Source organism: Silurus aristotelis (assembly GCF_946808225.1).
Source record: "Silurus aristotelis genome assembly, chromosome: 16".
NCBI lineage: Eukaryota > Metazoa > Chordata > Actinopteri > Siluriformes > Siluridae > Silurus > Silurus aristotelis.
Genome location: NC_139589.1, coordinates 5922718 through 5939223, shown reverse-complemented (window position 1 = coordinate 5939223; position 16506 = coordinate 5922718). Strand labels below are relative to the sequence as shown.

Sequence of the window (16506 nt, the reverse complement as noted above, 5' to 3'; positions counted from 1 at the left end):
GAATAAACAGGTACATCACAGTGACGACCCCTCCGGCTGAGCTGAATGACAGCCCGTCGTCGTGCTAATAACCCAGGAGGCGGGAGCCTAGAATGGCGATTTAGCCGCGGCGTGTCTGAGGAGCTCCAGACGCTGTCATCGTGTCACTTCTTGTGCTTCCACTTAATTCGGGCGCAGTTCTTTTGCCATGACCAATTTGAGCGAGCCATGGAGAGTGCTCGTAAAGGTTAAAGCAGCCCTCGCGATTTATGGCCGCACGACAGTTTAGCGTGGCTTGACATCTCGAGCCAAGCGGGCAGCTCGCACAAACATGACACGATTAAGAGATTTAGCGTCTCGCTCTGGGCGGCCAGGCGGCATCGGTCTCTGGCACATCTTTACCATTTCTTTGCAAATCTTGCCATTGTTAGAATGTCAGGGTTTAGCGGTGAGGAACGGCGCACGATCTGACAGTTACCTCGCTATTAACTTATACACGTTTACCTGTTCAACTTTCTGCCTCTTGGGGGAAATCATTTCATATTTGTATTTTTGGGTCTGTGTCTTTTACAAAGAGGCATTTCCTAACAACTGTTTGTTCTAAGAAGAAGAAAAGTATGAGGGTTAAGAGAGGACGAGGAAAGCAGATATGAAGAGGACAGACAACACCTTTTTTTTTGCTACAATGCCCATAATCCTTCACTCAATCCTAGTTACTACTGTCATAAACACATTCAATGTCACCTCTGCCTTCACTCGTAGCATATCCATAACTTTATTATGACCAAACAAACATGAAAACATGTCAATTTTTGCCAAAGGAAAGAACAAAACTGCCCAGAAACAACAATACTGACAGTGTAAGAACCAACTGTGAGTCCTTGAGAGGGACCTTTTTAAAAACATGAATAAATGAATTCATAAATAACATTTATAGTCATATTAAATCATGGATATTCCAGAAAACAACGAGATATCAGTACAAACTGAATAATCTATGATAACCAAAATATAAGTGTAAATCAGAATGCATAAGAAACAAGAAGGAAAACATGACTTGGAACATTCAGACAAGGGACATGAGGTGTTTTGTGTAAATGTTGCCTTATAGAAAGCACAATTTTGGAGGTGATAACTTTGACATCATTGACAACAAGACAATATTTTAGCTCTACTAACAGTTAATATCCAGATTTGCCACATCATTTTCTCCTATACAGTGTACTGTAAGCATCCCATTCATATTGGTGGCCACCATAAGGTTAATGTGAAAGTGGCCAGTTTAGTGGTTAAGGCATTGTCATATCACCAAGCTGCCACTTCTGGGGCCCCGAGCAAGTTCATTAACCCCACAGCTGCTCAGTTATATGAGTGAGATAATTGTAAGTTACTCTGGATAAGGGCTATTAAATGTACGTTTTGTAATTACTGTATTTCTTTTAGTATATCAAGGCAAACCAACACCCAAAAAAAAACAAAAAAAAAACAAAATCAAACAAAAGCTTGAGGGAACTGATATAATTAGATAAGGTAATCATTACATTAACCCATTTTTTTTAACTGTAAGATCCCTGGTGCAGTAATGTTGCCATTTGCTCTGATATTCTTTACGTGTTTACTCAGAGAAGGTGAGGAATTTGCTGATTTGGCTTTTACCGTGTGAGGCTTCTGGTTTTGCTTGATCAGCATGGAAGGGACAGTTAGCTTCTAGGTCAGCACTTTTAGCTCGTGAATTCTGCTTGTACAGACACGGAGGTGTCACAGACATCATATTTTGGAACTTTGCAGCGTCCCGACGTGAAGCGGCAAGTCAAATGTCGCCAGTCGTATTTGCATTTATATAAAATCACATTCACACGTTCGCGTAGATGGATCTGTAATAGGTCATAGAGCGGAAAATGCTCAGAGTGAGTAAAGTGTGTGAGAGTCTCCGGAGTGTCCTCATTAGCGTTTTAATGCTGTCCTAACCGGCCGATGGATTTAAGAGCCGAGCGCAATCCTCCTCACAGCCACTTTCCTCTCATTATCACAATAGCTCAGCAGCCACCAACAAGCAACGCTGATATGACTCACACCACCAAGGTACCATGATACTGTGATTCCTCCACACCTGAGCTTTTCACGCCTGCTGCACTGAGCAGCTGCATGCCTCTGTCTACCCGTGAGCGTCATTCTGTCATTTAATAAGCCGCCAGCTGTCCCTCTGGTTCCCTTTCTCCTTTTCATCAGTCTCTGTGATCACGTCTAAAGAACCGCCTTTGAGTAGCGGATGTTTTTACGACGACAACGAAACAGCCACCACGACCCGAGCCGCACTTCGATTAAACATACGTCACCTGACGCGTCTCGAAACGAGCCTTCCCTTCGGCCCGTAATATTTATACCTTTTAATCACATCTCTAAGCCCTTTCAAAGAACCCTTTATTCCAGACTCCTATCATTCTAATCGTCTCCCATAAAGGGGCCTCTAAACTCCATATAATGAAAATAACATTAAGCGTTTGGTTCTGATTTACGACATAAACGAGCGGCGCATGAATTTTTAGAGCGCCGTGTTCTGTCTGAGAGCTGCGGCAGGACTTTACAGAGAAGCACTTACGAGCTTTTCAAAGTTTTTTTTTCTTTGCAAAAACACTTATCCAAAGTGAGACTGAGTCCTCACACTCACACTGGGTGTGGCATTTGAATTCTCTCAGCGATATACCAAGCTCTGGCTGGTTTGAATTTTTTTTTTTGTATTCTGCACAGGGACATGCCATGCCTCCGAAAAGTTATTTTTTCTTACCACTTATACCTAGTGCCTACTTAAAAAAAAAAAGGGTGTGCACAAAAGTCACACCTAGAATTGTTCAAACTAATCTACAGGTCAAAACGAGGTCTTTAGTTTTGAAAGCAAAGTTCCTCAGTTTTTAGTCCTAGTTGTGGTCTTCAAAACAACGTGTTGGTAGTGTTACCACCGAACTGCATGCTGATTGTTATCATTGTTATTATTATTTTTATTATTATTATTAGCTGTAATAATAGCGGTAGTAATAGTAGTAATAGCAGTAGTAATAGTAGTATTGGTGGTAGGGGTATTTCCAAAATAAAACCATTCTACCATTAGTCAGATCACCACCACTGATGTGTGTAGTGCAGCAGTTCGTAGGAATGACTTCTTCTTTTTCTTCTTTTTCCTCTTCTTCTTTTTTCGGCTGCTACCATTAGGGGTCGCCACAGCTGATCATCCGTCTCCATACCGCCCTGTCCTCTACATCTGCCTCTTTCACACCAAAGTTTGTAGGAATGACTACATTGCAAAAATTACACTTTCGCAAGTCTCGGTAGATATATCTTAAATATAAGCAAATTGGTCCAGTATTTCCTATTATAAAATTGTAAGACACCAAATTTAAGATTTTACACCCTGTTTCGATAACGTGTTCCAATTTTAAGCTTGAAATCAGAGATGGTTCCACATCAACAACTTAAAGTTGCATAAAGTTACTGAGAAACTCAAGAATTTTGAGAATGGATTTGGACTGTAATTCATTTCAACAGTCTGCTACAATTGCTCAGGACCGCAGGTTACATTCAATCGCGTATCACTGCACACTTTAACAAAGATGACCTGTTATAAATAGACATTCGGTGCTACTCGGATGGGGATGGTTCCATATTGAGTCTGGTTCCTCTCAAGGTTTCTTCTTCATGCCCTCTGAGGGAGTTTTCCAATACCACAGTCGCCACTGGCTCACTCATAAGGGACACACTTACAATTATAAGAAACAAACATATATATTAGGGATGCACCGAAATGAAAATTCTTGGCTGAAACCGAAAACCGAAAAAGAGGAAAGCAAGGCCGAAACACCGAAAGAAATTATGCCAATTATTATTACCATTGCATTTATGGCTATGACTGTGTACTAAACTTACTAAAATCAAAGCATTTTAATTGCATGAATTAATATTAAAGTTTCAAAGAATAAACCAATTACAAATTATGAAAATATTTATTTATGGCACATTGCAACAATGCACAGGATAAAATAAATTAAAATTCAAACTTAAATGTTTAACTTAAATGCACTCATGTGTACATTAAATAATAATGTACAGGCCCTCTGGCTGCTGAAAGGTTGTACAATTAAATGTGTTCTTTCATAAAAACAAAGTGCATTCAGAACAAGTGCAACTGCTAAAAGATACAACAATACAATAATATACAACACTATCACTGCGAAACTTCCTGCCTTTTCAAAAACGTCCGCCACAGACGGAGTGCGGATGCTCGGAGGGGTTTTGCTTTTCTGTGCCGCGTTTCTCTCATATTCAGCACAGCGATCGGGATGTTTGGATTTCAGGTGATGAATTAAACCCGACGTGGAGAAAGTCTTTGCAGACGCACCTTATCTTGAAATTTCGGCATTACATGTTTTGCGGATCGCTATCCGTGGGTCTTTCTCAGATATACTGAAATACGTCCACACCGCAGACATGTTGCTTTAGACAAGCACGTGCAGGCAGCGGTTTCTGTTTGCGTCATCACAACAAACTGTTTCGGCCGCGTTGTTTCGGTGATCAAAGTCTCTTGGCCGAAAACTGAAAATGCACTTTTGGGCCATTTTCGGCCGAAAAATTTTCGGTGGCCGAATATTCGGTGCATCCCTAATATACATGCTTTTTTACTGCTTTATCTGTGGAAACAGCTTTGAGACAACGTCCATCCAAATGAATTAAATTGAAATCATTCAATTGGTAGAATTGCTAGAAAGAAACAAAATGATGTTGCAACGAAACAATAACTACAAGTTGGAAATGTGTAGCTGTTCAGAAATATGATTGATATTTGGTATAAGGAAATGTTACAGTATGAATAGATAGATCTGAACATCTGCTCTAAAGGTCAGAAGTTTAAATACCAGCTTCCCCAGCTTTTAATGCTGGGCCCTTAAACGAGGCTCTCAACTGCTCAGTTGTATAAATTATATAATTACAATTATTTCTGGATAAGGGCGTGTGCCAAATGGCGTAAATGTAAACCGTATTCATGATATTTTCATTTGTTAAGATTATTTCTTCGCAGTGTAGTGCATTATTTAGGAATAGCATCAGAGTGTGCCGCAGTGTAGTGTTTAAAAATGTCTACCCACGAAATAAATACGTGTTTCACGCAAGTCAACAATACTCTTGATCTTGAACTCGCTTGTCTGCTGCTTCAGATGACCGATTTGCCTATTCCTGATTTCATACTTTTCCAACTTCCCAACTTTCATTTCAGCTCGAAGGATCATCTGTCAAAACCAGAAAAAAGCTATCCAGATGTCTGATTGCAAGACGTGATCAGAATCTCTCATTTGTCTGTCTGTCTCAAATCCAACCTGTAAACACCTGGCTGGGTTTTTTGTATAATTATAGTCTGAATTTCATTAGTTTCTGAGTCACTGTACAAGTAGCGATGATGCGGTGTGCAAGCTAAGCTAATCATATCGAATGCCTTTGGTATTAAACATGTAAATAGAATTATGATGAGATAATGTATGATAAATCATCTCCTATTAAGTAATATATAAATATATATATTTTTTTGCTCACTTACAATCTTTTAAACCTCTAGACAGTGGGAAAAAAAAAATCGATATGCTTTGCTGTTGACTCATTTATTTTTTTCTTTTTGTTTCTTTCCTCTTTTTCCCTTGGCCATGCTGCAGCTGTCCAACAAGTGTTCGAAGGTAAGACCAATGTTTTCTTTGTCTTCAGATCTGTGCTAACGGGGCTGACCTGATACTCGGTTTGCTATACTGACATGCTTCCATTGATTTTAAGACGTACTGTTAGTTTGGACTGCAGTTTTTCTGACTGAGTTTAGCTCAAATAAAATGGCTGACATCGATGAGACAAACGCCACAGGGAAAGTGTCTGAGGTGCTTGAGCCATAGTCTATTTCTGTGAATCAGAGGCGGGCGTACCCTAAAGCATAGAGTTTACAACGGTATCGGGAATCACCAATAAATCAAATTCTATCGTGATGTTGGAATGTATGGCGGTGTCGTTTTGTGTGGGGTTTTTTTGTTCCCCGTTTGTATTCTGTGTTTATTCTGTATCCTGTACTAACTGGAATAGTTTACTCTATGGTGTATGAAATTGGTTTGAGGTGCAGATTCGCTGTGATTTGTACTTCAACTTCATACTCCACAAATAGTCTGCTTTTTATCATTTGGGCTTTTGAACGGAACGACAGTATAACACCCTGTCATCTGGAGATCACAAGTTTGAATGAACAATCGAGGAGACCAAGAGAACATAACTGAATGTATTCTGGGTGGGATGGATGGCATTACTCTCTCTCTCTCTTTCTCTCTCTTTCTCTCTCTCTCTCTCTCTCTCTCTCTCTCTCTCTCTCTCTCTCTCTCTCTCTCTCTCTCTCTCTCTCTTCTCTCCCCTCTGTCATTTACAGCAGTAATAGCCAATAATGTGCATCTAAGAGCTCATGTTTGTGGAAAAGGGTGGATCATGCTTTCCTCTATGTGTGTTACATTACCTTGTGTACACCAGTTGTGAAAAAGACCATACTAATCAAGTACATTGAATATTCTTTGGATCTCTCAAGTACCCTGTGCTGTAGCTTTGGTTTAGGGTTAAGGAAACTGGTAGTGGAAACAGTTGGAGCAGTATTTAGTTTGAACACGCCGCAGCTCTCTAAGCAACAAGCTAATATTTATGCAAAGCCCAAGTAGACTGGACATGTTTCATTTAAAAACAATCCCTGTTTCGCAACTTGAAAGAGCTCACTGTGACGTTTGATGTATGGTGGATATCTCAATAAGATCGCTTGAGCAGGCACACTAATTGCAGTTCAGGATTAAACTAGGGCTCTCACAGTGCTAATTTCTCAGTCATGAATCATGATATGTACCATGTAACAACACCCTTTACCTGATCAGCGAAGGGAAATATTGTCCTTGTGCCTAATTAGAACTTGCTAAGAACAGTGAGGTTGGCGAAATCAAGAGGCATTTAGTCAAAAGACCCTCTACTAATTGAGTGCAGGATCCAAGGTCCAATCCATCGCCTGAGAGAATAGAGTAATACTGTACAAGAGAAACTTGTGGAAACTCCTGATTTCTTTTGTTTATACAGATTTAAAATGGTGCAGGAATGCCAGAAAAAACTCTCCCATGGCTGTTGCGGTCTGAAACAGTTACTCTACATTCACATTGGCAGGCAAATTTTATGTCACTAGTAGGATGTGTAGTAAGTAGTAGAACTTCATCTGGGGAATTTTGGAAATATTTCAAGTTGTGAACTTAGTAAATTTATGAAATTTATGAAAACTGTATAAAAAATTGTAATCAATTGACAGTCCTATAATATATATATATATATATATATATATATACAATCATGTGATTGATCACGAATAAATATTTGAATCGACTTAAGGCCCTAATATATATATATATATATATATATATATATATATATATATATATATATATATATATATATATATATATATATATATATTAGGGCCTTCAGTCGATTAAAATATTTATCCGTGATCAATCACATGATTGTCATGAGTTAACTCGTGATTAATCACAACTTAATTGCACATTTATGTCTGTTCTAAATGTACCTCAAATGATTACTTTTCAAGTTTTGAATACTGTAATCAACATAGTCCAAGAACAAATGTGTTATGGTGTTTTAATGTTTTAAAGTAATTATGGTGTTTTAAAACATGTGCAAACGAAACCTTTGCTGCTTTTCACACAGACGGCTTTATTTGCTGGATGTGTGCTTTATTGAGAATTTTTGGTGCTTGATTTGAGGCCTATTTTTACCTTTTTAATATTTGTTGTACATATATATATATATATATATATATATATATATATATATATATATATATATATATATATATATATATATATTTTATTATTTGTTTGGGGTTTTTTTGGTCTTAAGCTGATATTTTTTACTTAGATTAAATTGTTAGTATTATTTTGTTGCACAATAGCTTACAAACCGCACAAGGAATTTTTAAACATAAATTTATGTAATATTTATGTAATTTATTTAAATATCCAGCAAGATGGATTTTTTTTTTATTATTATTTTGTATGCAGGATTCAAAATATGATCTGTGTTACATTATGGAGGAATGCATGGTGTGCGTAGGGGGTGTGGCCTCAGTATTCCTGCAGTAAGTGTGCTGTGTTCATGTGATCGATAAATGTTCAGGATAGAAATGTTACTGAAATTGCATTTAATCTGGTTTTTTTTATCCAAAATTATCCTGCAACTACGTTTAAGTTCCCTGTTATTGGCTAACCTGAAATTTAGTAAATTCTTAGCTTATTCCAATCAATTCCCATCAACTCCCATATATTTCCGTTAAATTCCATGGGACGTTTCCTGGAGTTTTGCAACCCTAGTAGTAATCCCTGCTGTTTCAGTTTCTCATGGGTGTGTATTGTCCTGAAATGGTAGTGTATGGTCTAGAGGCCATGCTGTTACATACATTTTCATAATGGCTGAATACACATTTAATGAGAAGTCAAGTCAAAATTTTTGCTTCAGTTCTTGCACAACAAGCAAAACAAGTTAAGAATCAAAAAGTGAAATCCACATTGGCCCACAAGCACTATAGGATCTATCTACAACCCTAGGCAACCATTTGGTTTAGCCACTTTATTATAGCATACACAATAGTTTTTTTTTTTCGGGAGAAAATCAATTGTGATCTGTAGCTTTGCCACATGCTAGTGTGAATGTAGATTTACTATCTGCCAAACACCCAGAGAGTTTAGCAATGTCAGAGTGCACACCTGTACCCCTGTGTACCAATTCATTCATGCAAATATTCAATCTTTTTTTTCTAATCTTCAGCTGTCCACATTTGGTGTGCCTGTGCCAAGTATAGCATCAGTTTTTTATTCTTGTCTGACAGGAATGAAACCCAATGGGCTCTTCTGCCGTTGTAGCTTTTCCAATGCTTTTCATCTAACCACGGCTGCAGACAGGTTATTTGAGTTACCCTAGCCTTGCTGTCTGTCTGATCTAGTCTGGCCATTCTCCTCTGACGTCTCTGACGTCTCTCATTAACAAGGCATTTCCTCCCACAGAACTGCCGCTCACTGGATGTTTTTGTTTTTCACACCATTTTGTTTACGCATCTGTTGTGCGTGGAAATCTCGGGAGATCAGCAGGTTCTGAAATACTGAAATCAACCCATCTGGCTCCAGTAAACATGCCAAGGCACTGTGATCACGTTTTTGATATAGTCTCATATATCATGTGAACATTAAACGATTAGTCATTAGGCAGTAGTAACGAGTGAAAATGTTTTCCCCTAGTGGTTAAGTAAATCACTTGGGTTGGGTAAATGGATTTCACATTTTATTTTTTGAGTCTTTGAGCACACCAACATGTTTATTAAGCTCCACCCACAGGTGGTCTGGAGTAGACTGCCTATAAATGTGTGATAAAAGGCTTAACTATATGGACAAAAGTAGTGGAAAACCTGATCTTTACTGCCACATGTGGTTCCTCTACAAACTTTTACCACAACTGTGGAGGCACACAATTGTATAGGATGACTTTGGATGAGGTATAATAAAATGAACTTGGAAACCCAAACCTGTTCCTGAATGGCAATGTCCCTGTGCACAAAGAGAGATCCATGAAGATATGGTTTACATAGTTTGGAGAGGAAGGTCTTGAGTAGCCTGCTATAGAGCTCTGACCTCAACCCTACTGAACACTTTTGGGATGAATGTGAACTCTGACTGCACCCCAGGTCGCCTCACCTCACCTACATTAGTTCCTGACTTTACTAACACCCTTGTGGCTGATGAACACAAATGTCCACAAGCACATGTCCCTAGTGGAACATCTTCCCAGAATAGTGGAGGAAATTAAAAGAGCAAATTGGGATTAAATATGGAATGTGATGCTGAAAAAGCATATACCATAAAAATGTTCTGCAAAATATAATTATATATATATATATATATATATATAATATTTTGCAACTAATCTGTGCTACAATCATAAAGGCATTTGTGTACATTTTCCTTGAGTTTATGGTCCTCTGATCTAGAACACTATTCCTCTTCATAGAGCATCTATTTTAGTCCTGTGATCATGACCACTTACCGTGTTGATGTTGCCTGGTGGTGGGCAGTTATCCAAGAGGACACTCACACACACACCAGAGAATGACTGGGGCTTTCATTCTGAGCGTGAGCTTTCAGCGCATCTCTTTAATCATTCCTCCACTCTCCTCTGACAAGCCTGAAAGCTCAGACTACAGCAATCAAACAGCTAATTCTGGGGAAGGAGAAGGTACTTGAGCTCTTATTGGATTAAAGAGCGTCGGTCCTCCTTATTGGTGCAAAATGTATGAAAACAATTAACCATTCGCTCGTTCATTTATTCATTCGTTCATTTTCCTTCTGGATTGTCCTGGTTAGGGGTTGCTGTGGGATACCAGTTAAGAAGCTCAGTCCAGACGTGTCTGTTTCCTGCCACAAATGCTAGCTACTCCTGCAGAGATCCCTGGGGGTTCCCAAGCCAACGCTGACACATAATCTCTCCAGCGGACTTTGGGTCTGCCCTGGGGTCTCTGCTAAAAGGGGAGGTGTCTGATATAGCTTTGCTGGAAGTCAGTAAAGGGGCATTCTTTCAAGGTGCCAAAACAACCTTCTCTCATTTCAGTGGAGCAAAAGCTCTACTCTGAGGTTTTTCTCAGATTGTCAGTGTGGCACAGTGTCATGATATACAGTCTGGAAGAAGGATATTTATGAGTTATAATATTGTGGGTTTTTTCTATATTTTTCTCCCTAATTTGGCCAATTTCCACTTACAGCCTGCAATGCACTATAATACAAATAGGTGAAGGCTAACATGTGCTTTCTCCTAAACAGCTACAATCTCTTGTTGCAACATGGCTGTCTGTCCTCTTATGCATACAAATGCCCTCAACTGGCCAGTGGAACTATAATTAACATAGGAAGGTGGGATATCATCCTTTCCTCCATGAGAGCCTGGCCAAATTTATTTCCTTGGCTCTTGCCCACACATGTCTCTGACATTGTTGGAATTTAAATTCACATCCTTCCAATCAGAGGGCATTCACTTTTCTTAGCAGCTGCATGTGGGAATTTAAAGAGAGTGGAGTTGTGGAGTTTGAGCTTAGTTCCCATAACTGTGAATAGAGTTTGGGTGAGGTGGTACCGTAGCTTAGTGGTTAAAGCTTGGGACTTTGGATCAGAAGGTCCTGAGTTCATATTCCAGCCACACCAAGCCACCTATGGCCCATTAACCCCTCAGATGTATGAATGAGATAAATGTAACTCACTCTGACTATAAGTCTTTCTTTTTCTTGGTCTCCAAGTGGGATTTTGTCTGGTCATAGAAAATGTTCACTGGGTACCCTGGTTTCCTTCCACAAACACACAGGTAGGTAGACTGGCTAGATTAAATTGCCCCTTGATATGGACGAGTGATACAAATGTGTCTAAACATAGGGTGGTGCAGTTGAAAATTTCCATCAATCCATGGTGTATTACCAACAATGTTTTCTAGATCCACAGCAACCCTGACCAAGATATTGCTGTTAAAGCCGTATGATTGATTGAATGACTGAACGAGATTACAAATGTACAAGAAATACTTCTTCCAGGCTCTGGATCAGGATTGAGTGTTTACCACTCAATGAGCTACAAGGCACCAAAAGCCTTCTTAAGAACATGAGACATGAATGCCTCAATCTACAAATAATGACTTCAAATGCTAATGGCACAGGCAGACTGTGTGTGCGCGCACACACACACACACACACACACACACACACACACACACACACACACACACACACACACACACACACAGCGGCAGAGATGCCCCATTTAGCAGCCTTATTCTTTCTCCTTAGAGGCTAAGCTTTTCTGTTCCTGCTTCTCAAACTGGCATCAGCTGGAGAAGAACCCAGACTGGAGGTCTCTCTGCGTGTTCTGCTCATCTCCACAGCTTCTACTTCATTCTGGCCCGTGTGAAGCAAGTCTGTGCTCACTCAGTGCCCTGCCAAAGTAACTTGTGCCAGTCTCAGCACTTGGCATAGTTAAAAAAAAGGAACAGCTGGCACAGCGGCAGCCAAATATCCCGGTCTCCATGACCTTGGCATAATCCCCCTGCTGGAGGCTCTCCTTCAAGAGTTTCAGTGATGGGCTTTAAAACAGGACATGCAAATTCCATCTCAGCTCATCTCCAGCCGAGTACAGCGGCTAATCAGAGCAGATCGCAGGTATAATACACGGCGTAGAGTGGGGCAGGAGCACAGTGTTGGTGACCTTTATTATGCTCATGCTAATTATTCAGGATTTGGTTAAAACCTAGTACACAAAAACTCATTAACTCGTCTCGGATGATAGAATTCGATTATAAATTTGTCAAAATGGGACAAAACTTGGGACAGAGGTCATGTTGTTCTAAAATGGGAACTCCTGTGTAGCCCTTGTTTTCTTTTATAGCTCTACAGGAATGCTAAAAGCTTACAAAATATTGCACTTTTAATTGTTAGTGTAATTACATTAGCAGCTGCTGGTAATATTGTTACACTCCCCTGTACTTTTCTTAAACATGAAATGATACACATACTGGTTTACTTCTTTAAATCATATGCAGGGCAAAATGATTACAAAACTAGCATGCTAATACATTGTATATAAAATAGAGCATTGAAAAATAGTCATGAAATATGCTCTACAGGATTGGCTTGAAGATTATAAAATAGGCAAAAATATTTTTCCATGCAGCTGGCTGGCAATGTAGCTAAAGTTTTGACAGTGTTAGTATGTTGAAATTGTAGTAGTTAATTAAATCTTTAAATATACTGTATATATATTTATATATATTTGAATGGTTCATTCATATTGATTATTTGTACTTTTAGGGATAAATAATGATTTAAAATGCTTGAATATATACTGTACATACACTATACCGACGAACGTTTGTGGACACCTGACCATAAGCTGTGCTTTTTAAAATCCCATTTAGCACCTTTTATTGTTATAATAACCTCCACTCTTCTAGGAAGATGTTAGGTATTGGAATGTGCATGTGAAGATTTGTGCTCATTCAGCCACAATAATGATGATAAAGTCAGGTGTAGGTGAGGTGATGAGGCCTGGGGTGCAGTCAGCCTTCCAATTCATCCCAAAGGTGTGCAGTAGGGTTGAGTTCAGAACTCTATAGCAGGAGATCTGCCACTCGAACCCATTCAAAGTTGAACTCAAGTTCAAGTGAAGGGAAAATGTAATGCTACCATACCCAAAGAGAATCTATACAATCGTGCGCATCTAACATTGTGGTAGAACCACCATATGGCTGGAAAAGTCAAGTTCCCAATACTTTTGTCTATATAGTGTGTCTGGATTTCTGATATGTTTGTCCATTGAAAAAGTAAAAATGTCATGATTTCTTAAAAATATTAAAATCTTGGCTGTACAATTGAAGTGGTAATACAGTATGATATTCCCCAGTGTATTTATGTTACACTAACACTGAGATTCATTGTGAAATGGGAATATTTTTATCTGCTGCTGAACTGACATGTTTCTTCAAGCTATATCTGAACAAAATATATTAAACACACGCACTCCTTTTTTCTACAATCACTAATAAAAAAAGGGAAGCATGTTGTCCTCAATAAAACATCTTTAATACACATTTTATTTCAGCACGCAGTTCAGTAAAGGGTTTAAAGAATGGTGTGGGCAAAAAAATAACATAAACATTTTATAAAGCAAGCGCTTTTATTGCTGTTTTATTGCTCCTCTTTATTCAAACGGATGAAAACTCGAAAGTAATGAATACTTTTCATCCAAATAACTGCCAGTAACAATGTTGTTCCGTGCGCTTGGCGCTAAGGTGATCGTCCTACATTCCATTCCCAACAATGGAACGGAGACAGCAGGAGATTGAAAGAGACAGAGAGGAGTGAGTGAAGGGAGGAGAGATAGATAGAGAGAGAGAGAGAGAGAGAGAGAGAGAGAGAGAGAGAGAGAGAAAGAGAGAGAGAGGAATAGGAGGAGGACAAGGAGGAGGTGGAGGAGGAGAGCTGCTCTGGGCAACCTCATAGTACTGGAGACACGGGAGCCTGTTGCTATGCCAACACCGGCGGGCCGCAGCATTTCAATGTCGACGTCCACAGCGGGGCCGCTTCAATTCAGCCTGCGTTTGGCGAACGACATCACGCATTTGCATTCACGCTAGATAAATGTTTACATGCCGTAGATGCCTCTTAAAAAAAAATAAAAAATAAAAATACACACGGCAAGGCTAATATTTCTCTTCAGGTCCTCTGGTCCAGCGTTGCTGGGTCGTCCTGCCTCTTTCCTCATTACAGTACGAGGCTGAGATCTTTCGTGGAACTTATCTGTAGCTTAATTTAGCCGAATTTATTTGTATGCTTTAATAAATTAGTATCTGAAGCCTATGGCTGGTCAGCGGTCATAAGAGAAACAGGGATCGAAGCCTTTAATGGAACTTGGCTATTAAAATAGAGCTAAAGTATTAAAGTATGAGGCTGGATGCAATTAATATTTAATATTATCGCTTGTCCTCTTTAGTTAGGGCCGTTGAGCAAGAATTATGGTTGTAAACAAAAGTAGAGTAAATGCCTCCATTTCACAGTAGAGCAGCTCAGCTGTTCTCGCCTTTGTTTAAGTGTTTGTTTACAATGAAATGTTGCTTCTTTTTTTTTTTTTTTTTTCAATTCCCCAGTGATTACATGTTCACTCACTGTCTTCTTGTCTCTGTTAATTTGTAGGAAGGAAGTCATTTTCTAGAATTTGAGGAGTCACTGTGCCTGTTATCCCAAAGAGATGTGATAGTTTGTGTAAAACGTGGTAAAAGGTGTGCGTCGATGTGAAGGAAAAATATAAGAGAAAAATTGCAGGTGGTAAAAAAACCAAAAAACAAAAAAGAAATACCAGCAAATGCAAAGTCATATATAAGTAAAATAGGAGCTTCTTTTAACATCTCTGAAAGTGTGAAAGTTCCATAAATGATGCACAAAAATGCCCTCAGTTGTTAAGGCATCAGAAGTCAAAAACAGTGCCGTAGAGAGGGCGTTTGGCAGATCAAGCCGGATCAGGGGCGAAGCTGAAATGTACATTCGAGCTCCAGAGGGTCTGTTACTGACATTTCAGCATGACATCAGTATAAATCTCGCACTAGAGTAATTTTTGTGTTTTTTTTTTTAATTCTTACCATAATGACATGATATTAGGATCACTTCCAGTGGCACTACACTATTATAATTCAATCAAATGTACATTTACATCCGTTTCCTGTTGCCTTTCTATTACAGTTTTACTCAGTTGCTCTGGAGCGTTTTTCAGATCAGAAATGAAATTCTCAAAACTACTTGTTCAACCTCCACATCATGTCACATGGGCACATGATAAAAAACATTTTGTGTTGATCAAATTGCGAATGCTTTTGTACATTAGTTTCATCGATTGTGTACAAGTAACTGCTGTTTCCTACATGATCAGTTGTTTCTGTTCATGTTGATCAAAATATATTATACTGGTTTCACCTAAATAGTCTTAACCCCCAAAAAATCTCGGCATCAGCTGATTGCATAAGTCATTGAATGCAAAATGGTTAAACCAGTTCTCATCATTTGTCAAGCTTAAATTTCTATTTTTTTTTAAATGTGACCTAAACTGATGAATTGTGAAGACGAATCTTGAATTTTATTAAAGAAGGCGAGTAAACGGCATCAGATCAACCAATGATCAACTAGTTCTCTAAATCAGGTCAAAGGTGAATCTCGTGAACCTTCAAATTCTAAAAATGGATGAACAACCAAGAACAAAAATACTTTTACAGTACAGTAAAAGTGTGAATCCTGCCCGGTCTTTTGCAATCAAAATAAATTAAATATGCGATCAAATAAATAGATTTGTGCTGCTGAAATTCATAGATGCCGTACAGAAGAAATTCAGCCTTGTGCATTTTTTATCTCTGTAATCCAAACTGTAGTTTATATCAGGAATAATTGTAAAAAATGACAAAAGGAACTAAGGAATTTGAGAAATGTCCAGGCTTTTGCAAGAAATCCAATGTTTGTAATTGTATTGAGAAATGCACTAACCGATTTGCAAATATTAAGGAGGATTTGAGAAAGGCTCCAAAGCAACTGAGATATATTTGTAAAGTAGAGCCATGGGAATACTTTTAGACCCTAAATATTTTGTAGTCAGTAATCTAAAAGTCCTGGAAACAAGCAAAGCTACTAAACAACAAGTCAGTCACTATATATAGACCAAGTTGGCACTGGAACACTGTGACTTTATCATAACTACAGTGAAATAATTTGTTTTAATTCGTTTATTTATATTAGTTTATACAATAGCTGCTGTAATATTGGACCTGAACAAGAAGAGTGTAATTCCTAAATAGTGCCATTTTTTAAAAAACCTGATCAATGTATAATAAATCAGAGCTGTCAGCTAAGTAATT

At 38.6% G+C, this 16506-nt stretch overlaps 1 protein-coding gene across 10 annotated transcripts in view; it reads left to right on the top strand.

Annotated features, from left to right (window-relative positions):
* nrxn2a (neurexin 2a) overlaps positions 1–16506 on the top strand; it is a 408435-nt gene that overhangs the window by 87036 nt on the left and 304893 nt on the right. For 9 of the 10 annotated variants that reach the window (XM_083565433.1, XM_083565432.1, XM_083565430.1 and 6 more), the window contains exon 3: positions 5673–5693. In XM_083565433.1, the coding sequence (XP_083421559.1) occupies positions 5673–5693 (21 nt within the window). Of the gene's footprint in view, positions 1–5672; positions 5705–16506 lie in introns of all 10 variants that reach the window. The other variant, XM_083565425.1, reaches the window with a different exon arrangement.